At 35.0% G+C, this 14,691-nt stretch overlaps 1 protein-coding gene across 21 annotated transcripts in view; it reads right to left on the bottom strand.

The window, feature by feature from the left end:
• Window positions 1-14,691, bottom strand: part of KIAA0825 (KIAA0825 ortholog) — a 451,052-nt gene that overhangs the window by 311,495 nt on the left and 124,866 nt on the right. For 18 of the 21 annotated variants that reach the window (XM_035292225.3, XM_008991795.5, XM_017969783.4 and 15 more), the window contains 4 exons: window positions 11,203-11,297; window positions 7,319-7,546; window positions 5,864-6,129; window positions 4,388-4,538 (listed from right to left, as the gene is read on the bottom strand). In XM_035292225.3, coding sequence (XP_035148116.1) covers window positions 4,388-4,538; window positions 5,864-6,129; window positions 7,319-7,546; window positions 11,203-11,297 — 740 coding nt within the window. Of the gene's footprint in view, window positions 1-4,387; window positions 4,539-5,863; window positions 6,130-7,318; window positions 7,547-10,353; window positions 10,442-11,202; window positions 11,298-14,691 lie in introns of those variants that run through there. The other 3 variants (XR_008479837.2, XR_013532229.1, XR_013532230.1) reach the window with 3 other exon arrangements.

Here is a 14,691-nt window from a genome sequence, read left to right as displayed (position 1 = left end):
TCTTAGGAACATTCTTGAAACCAAGGGGGATGGGTAACTATCAAAGATTATTACATTAGGCTATTTTGTCTATGTTATTTAAACAACAATACTAGAAACAGATAACCACAAAAGTCTGAGTTTACAAGATTCTTTAAAGCCTAAGCACATATCATCATCTCTTAGCATTTTTTATGGCATTTCCTACTTTTAAAGGGTCATATTTTCATTATTTTCCATCCCTGTACAGATCTCTTCTGTGTGCCAAATTTTCTGATTGCAGAGGAAGAGCTAACAATGGCCAAGGCAAAGGGGCACAGGCAGAAAGAAGGTGGCCTCAAGTGATTTACAAGCATTAATCAGGTAAAGGGTCCTCTCAGGAAGGTATGCTAGTAGTTTCACCTCATTTTCTTTAAATCAGATCAAATAATTATTTGAAATAGAAAGATGAAAATGCATTCCTCAAGCATTATCTTGATTATGCTAATATACCAAAAATTAAACTAGTAAAATTTCCTCTTATATTCCAAGTGATTATCTCTTACTTAAAATTTCTGCTTTGTCCACTATTTGTATTTGTCAGACAAATGTCATCTAAAAAAAAGTCTGCTGTTGTTATGCTAAAAGTTGATAGTTTCTTATGCAGACACTCTCTTTAGGATTTTCTTTATGTATTACTCTTCCGGTAGTTTCTTTGATTACTAATATCTTCTGCAGTCACTGTAACAATAATAATTTATAGTTATTATCTACTGACTTCCATATAGCATTAATAAATGAGTAGAATTTGTATTCCTTGGGTAAGAAACTTGGGCATCAAAATGTCAGAGTCAAGTTCAAACTGGAGGGGACTTTGGCCACTGGCTTCTGATTTCCTAATTAGATGTGTATCTAAACTCTTTAAGAAAAAGAAATTGCAAAACTAATGCTGAAGCAGCAAAGTTACAGTTTCTTATGCTTTCTTTGTTGTGTGTTTTGATAAATACTTTTTCAACTAAGAAAGGAGTTTTAACACTTGATTCTCTCATACTTTTTGTGTTGCATGTAAATTAAGCCAAAACTGACCCCAGCTGATACAGTGACTAACATGAATGATTTACACGAATTTTCCCCATGGCAATGGGTGGGTTCTTATTGTAACATTATCAGAATGATTTCTCGTGTTCTTCAAAATATGAATAAACCACTTTCCTTAATAGCTATCATTTAGGCCTGGCACGGTGGCTCACGCCTGTAATCCAAGCACTTTGGGAGGCCGAGGCGGGTGGATCACGAGGTCAACAGATTGAGACCATCCTGGTCAACATGGTGAAACCCCGTCTCTACTTAAAATACAAAAAATTAGCTGGGCATGGTGGCGCGTGCCTGTAATCCCAGCTACTCAGGAGTCTGAGGCAGGAGAATTGCCTGAACCCAGGAGGCGGAGGTTGCGGTGAGCCGAGATCGCGCCATTGCACTCCAGCCTGGGTAACAAGAGCGAAACTCCGTCTCAAAAAAAAAAAAAAAAGAAAGAAAGAAAGACAAAAAATAGCTATCATTTAGTGATAAATGGGAAAATAAAAGTAACTTTAGGCACACAGATTTCTTCTCTTAAAAGTAAAAAATAATTATTTTAAGACTTTTAAAATATAAACTTCATGCTTAAAGTATTTCAAATAGGTCTTTGTTCTAACAATTATTTTAACTTCAATGTACGCAAGGGTTTTCATTAAACTAAATGTGATTCGTTTATTTTTCTGACCTGTCTCCTTATTTGTTGTCATTTCAAAAGTATTCTGCTAGTAAACATCTGTTATTTTTGCAGACCCGCTAGAATGTAAACAGATGTGAGCTTTTATTTAGATTATATATCAGGAAACAAGCAGCTGGGCTTTATTATAGAAGCACTCAATATTATCTTTGAACAGACAATTCTTTATTCTTTGACTATTGGAAAACACAAGTTCCTAAAACTGAGCAGATGTCAACTATACTAAAAGCTTAATTTTAAACATGTAATCGGAACACCCACTGTGCCATCGTGACCAGTACCTCATCAGAGAGATACAGAATTCTTTGACTCTCTCAACCTGACGTTTAGAAAATGGAAATAATGTATCTGCATCTCACTTGCTATCACAAAACATGAGCAAATATTGCTGCGTATCTTGTAAATTATTTTACTATTTCTTTACTATGCTCTGCACATGGTGATAGGTTCCCTTGAGATCTCTATCCTACCATTCACCTCCAGTCAGGCAGATATCATCTTTTTCCCACTCAAACCAAGCCTGCCAAAAACATAATAGTTCTGTTTCACAAATCAGTTGGAATAATGGGGAGAGGAGAAGAAAGGGGTGCAGTAAGCAAGATAAAACCATGTCAGGTACTCCAGTTGTCAAAACAGTTTAAAATCAGTGATATTTTTAGAAGGTTCTTATTTCTGATACATAAAAAAGCAGTAACACTTTATTTTTCTGAGAATAAATAACAAACTAACTCTGCAATTAAATTGTAACTACTGACCATGTAAGTATATGGAAGCTACAGTACCATGTAATCACAGGGTAACTATCTTGTTATTTCCGTCTTTGAAGCTAAAGCCTTGTCATAAGATCTAAGAGCTGCATGTTACATGGTAATTTGTTGGTTTTTAAAATACTTGGTAACTTCAATAACAGGTTCTCAATGCATCCACTTATTTACACTGTACAACTCTTCTAGCTCCCAATTTGCATAAGAGGAAACATAACACCCCTATGTTGAACATATAGTGAGATGATACCTGTTCTTCATGGAAAACATCATATAAAATTGCTCATTAGTAGTACACTGACATATTGAAATAGTTTGAAACATGAGACGGATTCATTTTCAACCACTCTGTTTACTTCAAGGCAAATAAGGAAAATATGATGTTGCCAGGAGAGGGGAAGACCAATACTTTCATTCTTATCTCAGGCTACCAGCTGCACCCTACCACTTTCTTTCTCATTCTGCTCACTGCTTCCATGACTGTTTGAAGTATGTCAGATTTGGAAAACTCTATTTGGATGCTCTTGCAAAAAGAAAAACTCTCTGGGAAGGGCCTCTAAAGGAGAGATGAAATGGCCTTAGAAAAAGTGGAAAGTTCTTTAAGAGAGCTTCTTATTAGCTGCTCCTCTCTGTTGTAGCAACATTTATTATGATAATAACTGAGGCATAAATGAAACCACAGGAATCTTCAGTGCCTTCGAGGTGACAGGAGCGATTCTGTTGAATAAAGCTCTGCTATGTTTTTCTCAATACGCTATAGTGATTAGGACAATCAAGAAAATGAAAGTCATAAACTTCAGTCTAAAGGAAAAGGTAAAATGGAAAAGTTAATGAAGCTGGGCATGGCTGTTGAATTTTTTTTAAAACCCTGATTACTAAGATATTATAAATGTTTCACTCTGCCCTGGAATCAACTTCAAGGAATTTCAAATATTGTGGCCTGTGCATAATCAATGAGATTTAGGTGAAGGAAAACCAATGAAGCTTGATGATGAATAATTTTAATTGATCCTGGGTTTGGTTACACTGGGAATCATTAGGCTTCAATTTGCTAAAATCTGGGATTTCAAAACACAGGCTAAATGAAAATAGGTAAGATATAAATGATCAGATGAGTCCTTTTTTTTTTGAGATGGAGTCTCACTCTGTTGCCCAGGCTGGAGTGCAGTGGCTGGATCTCAGCTCACTGCAACCCTGTCTCCCAGGTTCAAGCAATTCTCCTGCCTCAGCCTCCTGAGTAGCTGGAATTACAGAAATACACCACCACATCCAGCTAATTGTTTGTATTTTTACTACAGACGGGGTTTCACCATGTTGGCCAGGCTGGTCTCAAAGCCCTGACCTCAAGTGATCTGCCCACCTCAGCCTCCCAAAGTAGCAGGATTACAGGCATGAGCCACAGCGCCCGGCCTCAGATGGGTCTTAAAGCATACTCATAAGAACATATTATGAGAATGAAAAAAATAAGTATAAAGAATAAAGCTGCTTAATAAAAGGTATTTATCAAACACAGATGGAAATATATAACAAGAAAAAATGCAAGGATATCCATAACTAACTGGTCCTTTTGGAAAAAATACAAGGTTGTAGTATTTTGGCATTGTTATCTCTTTGAGTTTTCATTGTATCCCATTATATTCCAACTTATATAGCACTGCAACATTGCAGCTCAAATGAGGTTATTTTTACTTTTAAGCAGAAGGAGAGTTCTGATGTCTAATTTATTTCAGGTTTTTAAAAACAGTGTTTTTCCTAAGTATGAATTCAATATTTAAAAAATATTATCCTAACAGCCTTCATGTATTAGTAATGCCAAACTCATGTTTCTAATTAGCCAGAAAGCAGGTAAAACATATTTGTGTAAAAAGGAAGGATAGTAAACTTAACTTCACACCTCATAAAAAGCTTTGTAGTCATCCCAGTGGTGGCTCTCAGCATCCTGTAAAATGCTTGTAGCACAAACTCTGACGCAGTAGTTCGTAACCTGAAACTGTAGAGTGTTGATGAATTCCTGATATCGTTGGACAGGCACCAGGAATATGGGTCTGTTCAGAGAGAATGATCAAAGAGACAGAGATTTAAGGCCTATGTAGTAGGAGATAACAATCTCCAGTACTACAAATGGTTTTGATTATTCGATATCAATCATTCATTTCCTCTTAATGCTGAAGTTTGCATCCACATCCACATTCACTTTCCAAAAATGAAAAAAAAAAGCTGGTCTTTGTTTCACAAGCCCTTTGAAAACATACATCTGCTGTTCTACAAATACACACTTCAATTTGAGACAAACTGTATTGTCAATACATCATTCAAAACTAAAAGTATTCCTTGTAAGCCTATTATTAGAGATCAGTGCATTATTTAGGCATTAGGTTATTGTTATTACTAGAGAACAACATGCACTTGTCAGAACCAACTTTTATAAAGCTATCAAATGTCCCAAAAACACATTATTTTTTAAAATTATAATTTTGTAGATATCAATTATCTCATAAACTGTTTTTATAAATTCTACAGAAATATTAAAATGATTTCTGGCACATTTTGTTTATAAATTCAAGCATGAATCACAACATCTGACTACTTACAAGAATTAAAGATATATCACAGTTACACCGTAACCAAATTCATTTTACTTTTATCTTTAGCTATGAATATTACACTGCTTTCTTTCATAACCAAAGGGCTATAAAGGCTGGATAAAGATTATAGAATAGATTCTTGGGGTCACAAGGGACTGCTAAGTCCACATGTTTCCTTTGCAAGAAGCCATATTATATCTAGAGAGTGTAAGGGCAACCAGAAAGACCGTGTGATAATTAATGCCTGTGGTCATTTTTATCTCTATACAGAAAACATACTGCAGTTTTAGACTACAAATACATGAAAATTAAGACTGCAGATGCTTTCTCTTCAAATATTACCGTTCATTACTAAATGGCTGTCTTGAAATATGTTTATATTGATCATTAGAATAGATTACAATGCATTTATTTTCTAAGTCTGCTCCATGAGACAAGTTTATTTTTCCTTTTCAGTGTGGTCAGTATAATGCACCTTACAAAATGAAAGGATGCGTTTACTCATGTAGTAACAACATGCCAGAAATAGTTGCGCTGGATTAGGGTGTAACTAGGGTCTTTTGAGTGTGCCTTTAGAGAGAGTACCTTTCTTTCTATTATCTAGTTTAATATATCCCATACTCCACCTTTTTGATATTTCCTAGTTAAGACAAATGAAAATAATTCACCATGTTAATTATTATTTTCTCTTTCTCAAATCTTATTATCAAAATTTCATTCCTGTGATATCCAAAATACCACCTTTCTTTAAGCGTGGCCATCAACTTAATTTAAACAACACTCACTTTTTAGTAATTTCCTTCATCAAATTATCATATTGCTTGAAATACTGGAAGACATACACCGCTGTGGAGAGGAGTGTGTGCAAATTTTTCAGGGGAGCTTTGGAAGGAACCTCCTTGGCTCTCTCTTGCAGTCTCTGCAGGACAGCTGTTGCCACTTTACAACAGGCTTCCATCAAGTTTGCTCTAATTTCCTGAAAAGAATCATCTCTGCATGCCAGAGCCAGTGGAAGCATTGTGTCAAGTTTTTCCGTGATGTCAGAACAAAACTAGGGAGAAATAAATGTGGCACTGAGTTATTTGTATCCTGACAGCACCAACTAATTTATGGACAGTGGAGCCAAATTCCTAAATAATGAATTTGGCATCAAACATAAATATAATGATGCAGCTTTGTAATAATCTATTTCTCAGTTGTAGAAAGTTAAATGTTTTATGTCAAATAAGGAAATACCAAAATGATGCTTCTCTACATATAACCTTCAAACCTTATGCTTACCAGACAGACATTATGAAAAACTCATGAGCCAGCTTTACATGATAATACTTTTATTTGTAGTTAGTAGGACTCAGAAAATATATATCCTTGATATTAACATTTGCATTATTTTTTAACTTATGCTAATTTTATTTTGCTAAATTGCCATAAAGGTTTTTAAAAATTAAATGCCACATATAAATGTCAGTTTAATTTAAATAATCTAGAAGAATCAGAAACAATGTCATGTAGCATCCTCTTATTGGTAGGGTGTCAGCAACTTTTAGAAGTGATGAGTCTAGCCTTTCACTATTTATTACGTATCTTCTCTTAATGGCAGAAGGGAGGTGTGGTGAATGGAAAAGTAAAGCCTGTCTCTACATTGGATCAGTCAACAGAGTTCCCTAAGGAATGTTCTGGAGCCTTAGTGTGACAGTGGCAGAATAAGGAGGCCATCTTCAATTCTCTTTTAAGAATATCCCAATCATAGGTTGCTGAACTCATTCTGGGTTTAATGCCAAGTGACTATATTTACCTCCTATTTTCTCGTTGTGTTCTGTGACTTTCAAAACACCTATGGAGATGTAAGACTGATACTAATGAGATGAAAAGCTCATTAAAGTGTTAACAAAGATTTTTAAAGTGCCCAAACCAAGAAAAGACAGTAACTCCTTCAACCTCCTAAATTTTCCTGGAGTCATTCAAAGGTGTAATCAAAACAGGTGGTTTTCCCAGGGTTCCCCAGCTCCCCATGAAGTCACAGATGCCCCTTTTTTGTTGCCTCAGATTCATGGAGCAACAAGCTAGCACCAGGTGTAAGTCCTTTTGGGCAGCAGTGGCCTGGGGATACCACTGAAGAAAACTGGTACTGGGTCGAGTACCAACTATTTGCCAAGGGACTCCATTTGATCTACTGTACTAGCATACTAAAATAAATCCATCATGCCAGTCAGCAGTTTGAAAGGATTTCATATACTTGCTTTTCCAATTTTCTTTGGTTGTTCCTCCTCAGGAAACATATGGCTGTCTTGCCAAACTTGCTGGACATTTACAAGGTTCATAGTATAACTCACAGCTGAAGACCTTTCATTTTGTTCCTGTTGGAGAATTTTTTCAGAAAAACTTTCAATTGCAGTTATTATGCAGTGTGCCATGGGAAGAGACACTTCTTTAAATGCACTTCTCCAGTCAAAATCTAGTAAAATAGCCTGAAATATAAATTTATATGAAGTCATGTTAATCTTAATTGAGCAACAAATGTTTCCATTGTTATAGATATAAAATTATTACTTTCATTCAACATGTTGAATATATTCTTTGATATATTGTAGAAGCCCATTCTTACAACCTAAAAAATATTACCTAGTGAATGAAGCAATATACAAAAACATGTGCATTCTTTACACACAGTAATATACTAACATTTCATTTTAATTCATCAGCAGATTTAATAAAAAACTTTTTAAAAAATTTAATCTCTTAAATATAGTTTAATAACACCATCTTTACAAGAGCAGAAAGCTACACTTACTATTTATCACATAAAACAACCTTTAAATTCAATATATTTAATAAAGTCTAAATTAGATTTTTATAGTCTTTTTTATAGTTTATTGTTAACAACTATTGAAACATAAGACAGCATTTAATATTCAACCTTTTATTTCCTTTTCACTCCAGACAAGCCAAAAAATAGCAATAAGAAACAAATATCTCAGCGAAAACACACCAGTGCACTTTCTAGATTTTTACTTGCTTAGAATTTTAGTCTCTTCAGCTGCAAAGTCATAAGCAGCACTACTTTTGTTCTAAGAATGAAGAATTGAAATAATCTGCACTGTTGTGTTGTGGTGACAGGGGGTGGTACTTGGAAGGGGGTAGAAGGAGTTGAGGTACAGGCTGATGTTTTCTTTTTTTCCTTTGGTCTGTGGCTCATAAGGCAATATATTTATAAATGTATATATATTCATAAATGCATATTTCCTCCAAGACTCCTAACATTCTAACATTCTCTAAAGTTCAAAAGCATTATGGGTACTAGGCTGAACCTATGCTTAGAATTAAACTTGCCCTGTTTTAGAGTAACTTTGTTTATACTAACGTGCCACCTACCTCAACTTCAGAAAACCCTGAGCTCTACGTCTCTGATTGAATCACTTATTTTTCTTGATCTCAAGGGGTTTTTTGCCAGAAAAACAACAGAGCCAAACTGTATAATTTCTTTGGCCCCTTTTATTCTAAAATTACTGAAATTATAATCATAAGCCTGATTTTCTTATATGTACAACCCATTCAGCAATAATTTATTCTTTACATATCTGTACAAAGTAATAAAGGTAATTCATTTCTTAAAGCTAAAATTATATGATTCCGACTCTGATGACTCATGTCATCAGAAAAAATGGCTTTTGTGTTCATCACGCTCGTAACTAAGTTGTAATGGACCTTTCTAAAGGCTATTTGGATCTCAAGCATCATAGGGCCTAAAACACATCTCTCTTATCTTATATTTGCATAAAATTTGTCAAAAATGGGCCAGGTGTGGTGGCTCATGCCTGTAATCTCAGCACTTTGGGAGGCTGAGGTGGGCAGACCAGGAGATTGAGACCATCCTGGTAAAACGGTGAAACCCCATCTCTACTAAAAATACAAAAATTAGCTGGCCATGGTGGCACATGCCTGTAGTCCCAGCTACTTGGGAGGCTGAGGCAAGAGAATTGCTTGAACCCAGGAAGTGGAGGTTGCAGTGAACTGAGATTACACCACTGCACTCTAGCCTGGGTGACAGAGTGAGGCTGTGTCTCAAAAAAAAATTCATCAAAAATTGAATCAACTCAACTGATATCATCTTTCTTATAAGAGAACTTAGAAGTGGCATAGTTCTAACCCTGTGCTATAAGCGTAATTCCCTGGGACACATTTATGAAAGAATGTAAAAATAAAACTACCTCCATAAAAATCCAAACTAAAAAATTTTAAGTTTTGTTTTCCCTATCAGGGCACGTCTATTCACTAAAATTATTCATTTATTCATTCAAGCAAATATGTCCTGGTGGAAAATGTCATTAATTGCCATGGCTGCATTGAATTTTGAAAAATTTTTTGTGCAGTTAAAGTTACCTTTGCCTATGATAATGTAATTATAATATGTTGGCCTATCTGAATTCTCTTTTCAAAATATAGAAAAGCAAGTACATTAACAGCTGCTCTTAAAAAGAAAACTTAAGGCCAGGCATGGTGGCACACACCTATAATCCAGAACTTGGGAGGCCAAGGCAGGTGGATCACCTGAGGTCTGGAGTTCAAGACCAGCCTTGCCAACAAGATGAAACCTGTCTCTATTGAAAATATAAAAATTAGCTGGGTGTGGTAGTGGGCACCTGTAATCCCAGGTACTCAGGAGGCTGAAACAAGAGAATCACTTGAACTCGGAAAGCAGAGATTGCAATGAGCCAAGATTGCGCCACTGCAGTCCAGCTTGGGTGACAGAGTGAAACTATGTCTCAAAAAGAAAGAGAGAGAGAGAGAGAGAGAGAGAGAGAGAGAGAGAGAGAGAGAGAGAGAGAGAGAGAACTGAAAACCTTTACTTATTCAAACCTCCAATAGTTTATTCTTGTGAAATATAATTTGTTTACTTCTACTCTTCTTTTCTGATATTTGGCATCATACATATTCCATTTAGACTAGAGAACATTTATTAGTTGATACAAGTAAAAAGAGAGAATCACACAGTTTTCTCTTTTACACACAAAGTAGATAATCTGTTGAACCTCTGTTTTCTATTATATAATGCTAATTTCTTAGTACTGATTTTGATTTTTGGTTAAAGCATAATATATAATTTAGGATCTTCCTGATTATTTCTCTTGCTTCCTAGGATAAAACTGTTAAAACTATACGCTGTTTTGTCTCTTTAAATATTTACCTGGTGTATCAGTCAGGGTCCATTCTTGAGTAAGCAGAAATTACTCAAGATTTTTCAAAAGGAAGAATTTTAATGTAGGGTTTTGGTTACCTTTGTGATGGAAGATTTGAGAAGTCAAACATGGACTGTTAAGTAGGACGGATATTAATAGAGCAGGAGGCCACAACCACCCCTAGGGCTGGAGGAACAAAGAAAAGGGATTAACTTATGGGAGATTAGCTCAGGGGGCTACCAGTTGAAGCTAAAGACCAAGCAGACATGCCAGGTGGAACTGAAGTCAGGCAGGTCAAGCTGCATGGTGGGAACAGGGCTCACAGTGAAGATAAAGGTGTCACAGGGATTATCAGAGATGCTCCTTAAGACAGAGCGAGGAGAGGAAACACTCTGGTTTCTCTGCAACTCCTACACTCTTGTCAGTGCCTTCCAACAGGTCTTCCATCAATGCCTTTAACTGGCTAAACTGTCCCAAAATCCAGAAAGTAAGGGGGCCTGGAAAGTGTAATTCTCTACAATCTAGAGCAGAGCAAGGAATGGTGACAGATCTTGGAAACAAACAATCACAGGATGGGTGTCAAAAATATGAGGCCAGTTGAGATGATTGTTTCTTTTCCTTTTTAATCTCCACTTTTTTACTTTTCAACAATTATCTATAGCCCACATCCTCAAAGTGCAAACCCTGAGTCAGGATAAAAACAAAGATCTCTTAACTTCCATCTCTCTATTCCAACCATGGAACAGATTTTGCAAGAAGACAGTATCCCCACTAAACTGAATTTTCATTAAAACCTATAAGCCAATTTTCAATCTGAAATTGAAAAATTATTTTTTGTAGCAAGCGGTAAAAGTCAAGATATTTTTATTCATATGGATTTACAGGCATATGATGATGATATTAAATTAAATGTGAATTAAAAACACTCTTTTTTACCCTTCACTTACCTCTTTTCCCGGTAGCAATTCCTCTGAAGAAATATTAGTTTTGTTTGCTCTAGGTTTTTCTCTTACAACTTCTCTATTGGATTTCTCCAAAATTCCTAAGCAAAAAAATGAAAACAAACACACAAATATATATTGTTTAAAAACATACTAGATGTGATTAATAAATTCAGATAAATATTAACTATGTAGAAAGCTCTATCCATAGTACATACATACAATACACACCCACAAATATCAATATGTAGAGAATATAGTCAAAAAGATGCAGGCTGATGTCATCATTACAATAATGACAGAAGCAAGATAGAATCCTTTTCCACAGACAACTTGATGAAATCTACATTTCAGTTATATTCATGTTTGATGTACATAAACATATAAACTGAAGAGTAAAGATTTTTTGTCATTAATTTATTTTCATGTTGATAATGTAAGGTAAGACAACAAAATATATATTCATTTCCTTGTTCATTTAAAAAGTTAATTCTAAGGTACGACATTTTAAAATGGATGGTATTTCCGAGCATGTTAGCTTCAAACAAAGAACAAAAATACATAAATAAATATCAGCATAACAAGAAAAATTATATCCTTAAGAATATCAGTGATTCATTCAAAAAACATAAACTCTGAGAGGCATAAAATAATCTCTAGCTCCAAAAATGGAAATAGTTCCACAACTTTTATTTTTTACATTAAGAAACTCTTTTCCATGGGAAAAAAATGGATCTATAAAAATGTAATAAATACTCCAAAAAGGAAATCTTTCTACTTTTCCATTAAGGTTAGATTAATGATAATTTGATTCAATATGAATAATGTTTACCTTTTTTGGCTTAGACATGGTATATGATGATGAATTATATATTGTGATCTAACTTTCTTTTCTTTCCCCAAGATTTACCAAGAATCAATTTCTTTCTTTTTTTTTTGAAACAGAGTCTTGCTCTGTCACCAGGCTTGAGTGCAGTGGCCTGATCTCCGCTTACTGCAATCCCCCCCTCCTGGGTTCAAGCAATTCTCCTGCCTCAGCCTCCCAAGGTGAGTGCCATCATGCCCAGCTAATTTTTGTATTTTTAATAGAGACACAGTTTCACCATGTTGGCCAGGATGGTCTCAATCTCCTGACCTTGTGATCTGCCCACCTCGGCCTTCCAAAGTGCTGGGATTACAGGCGTGAGCCATCGCACCCAGCCCCAAGAATCAATTTCTTTATACCTGGACAAAGCAAATTTCAAAATCTAACTGATTTTATCAGTAGGGATTCTTACCAATAGAGTCATCTAGTAGATGCATGTTTTCTTTTCCTAAATGTGGCTCTATGAACTTAATTGTGAATGATTTCTAAGGAATAAAGTTGATGAAATAAAAGTGTTTTGTTCTGATATTAACTTCAACCTTCTTGCGCATAAAGTGTTTTAAAAGTAAAAATTCCATTTGGTTGGCTATAACATCACTATTTTGGGAAATGTTATCAGAGTCCATATCTTCTGAGGAAAAGTTTTCATCAACTCTAGTACTTCTTAATCATCTTTGGATTTGTGAACACATCTAAGAACATGATTAAAGTGACAGAACACTGCATACAAAAATGCACAGTATGACTGTATGGCAGGCACATGTGCATCACACACACACACACACACACACACACACACACACACACACAATTAAGGATTCCCAGGCCTTCTTGTAAATCTCATTTATTAACCCCATGGGCCCATGGGCTGCAGTTTAAGAATTCTGTTCCATTTCTCAAGACACATCACAACATAAAGTTTTAGACTCAGTGTTACACCATTTAACTTAAAATGCTTTTTTATGGCTAGCATTTTATAATGTCTTTTCAAGAAGATGGTGTTATAAATAAGGATCACTTCTAAGTGAAATAAAATCCAGATTAATCACAGATTTTTAAATAAAGAAAATTGAAACTGTAAGCCCCTTAAAAGAAAATATGGATTTTTAAAAAAAAAAGATTCACATAGAGAAGGCTTTCCAGGACACAAAATTCAGAAACCATAAAGTAAGTCTGCAACAATAAAAATACCATCGACTGTCAAAGTGGATATGACAAACTGACTTGCCAATCTTTCTCAAAATGTCCACTTTCTGAAAATTAGTAGTTTATTTTTTAGCAAAGTTTTCAGTTTACAGAAAAACTGAGCAGAAAGTTCACATATACTTCCTCCCTGCCCTCAGTTTCCTCTACTGTTAACATCTTACAATATATAGTATATATGTGACAGCTGATGAACAAATATAAAAACTTTATTAACTAAGTCCACAGTTTACATTAGGGTTCACTCTTTGTGTTTTGCAATTCTATGGGTTTTGCCAAATGTGTAATATCATGTACCCCTCATTACTCTGTCACACAGAATAGTTTCCTTGCTTTAAAAATCCCCACAATACCACTTATGCATCCCTCCTTCCCATATCCCCTTCCTGGTACCCACTGATCTTTATAGGACCTACTGTCTTTATAGTTTTCATAATGTCAAATATAGTTGGAATCATACAGTATGTAGCCTTTACACATTGGCTTCTTTCACTTAGTGATACACATTTAAGGTTCCTCCATGTCTTTTCATGGCTTGACATCTCATTTCTTTTTATTGATGAATAATATTCCATTGTATTGATGTACCACAGTTTGTTTATGCATTTATCTACTGAAGAACATTTTAGCTGCTTTGAAGTTTTGGCAGTTATGAATAAAGCTGCTATAAACATTCCTGTGTAGGTTTTTGTATGTACGAAAGTTTTCAATTCATTTGGATAAATACCTACGAGTGCACGTAATGGATCGTATGATAAAACTATGTTTAGCTTTGTAAAATACTGCCAAACCGTCTTCCAAAGAGCCTATACCATTTTGCTTTCCTAACAGCAATGAATGTGAGTTGTTCCGCATTCTTGCCAGAATTTGGTGTTGTAAGGGTTTTGGATTTTAGCCATTCTAATAGGTGTGTAGTGTCATCTTGTTTTAATTTGCATTTTCCTAATGACATGATGTTGAGCATGTTTTCATATGCTTATTTGCCATCTGTATATCCTCTTTGGTGAGGTGTCTGTTCAGATCTTTTATGAACTTTTAAATTGGGCTGTTTGTTTTCTTGCTGAATTTTAAGAGTTCTTTGTATATTTTGGATACAAGTTCTTTATCATATACATGTTTTGCAAATAGTTTTTCTTAGTCTGTGGCTTATCTTTACATCCTCTTTATGATCATACCTGCTTATTTAGCAATTCCACTTTGGAAATTTACCCTCCAGATATAGTTGTGTACATATAAGAAATAGTTTAAGGAAATTTGCCATACCATGTTTTGTGTAGGCAAATGAAGAGGGGAAAAAAACCTTAACTGTCCATCAATGAATAACTGTCCATGGGACCATGGGGTTAAATCATGATACATGCACCAATGGAAAACTCTTCCTCTAGTAGAAATAATGAAGTGTTTCTAGATTTTCTAAATTGTTATAA

Source organism: Callithrix jacchus, chromosome 2 (assembly GCF_049354715.1).
Source record: "Callithrix jacchus isolate 240 chromosome 2, calJac240_pri, whole genome shotgun sequence".
Lineage (NCBI taxonomy): Eukaryota > Metazoa > Chordata > Mammalia > Primates > Cebidae > Callithrix > Callithrix jacchus.
Note: the sequence above shows the minus strand (reverse complement) of the source record. Positions and strands in the feature narration are given on the sequence as shown.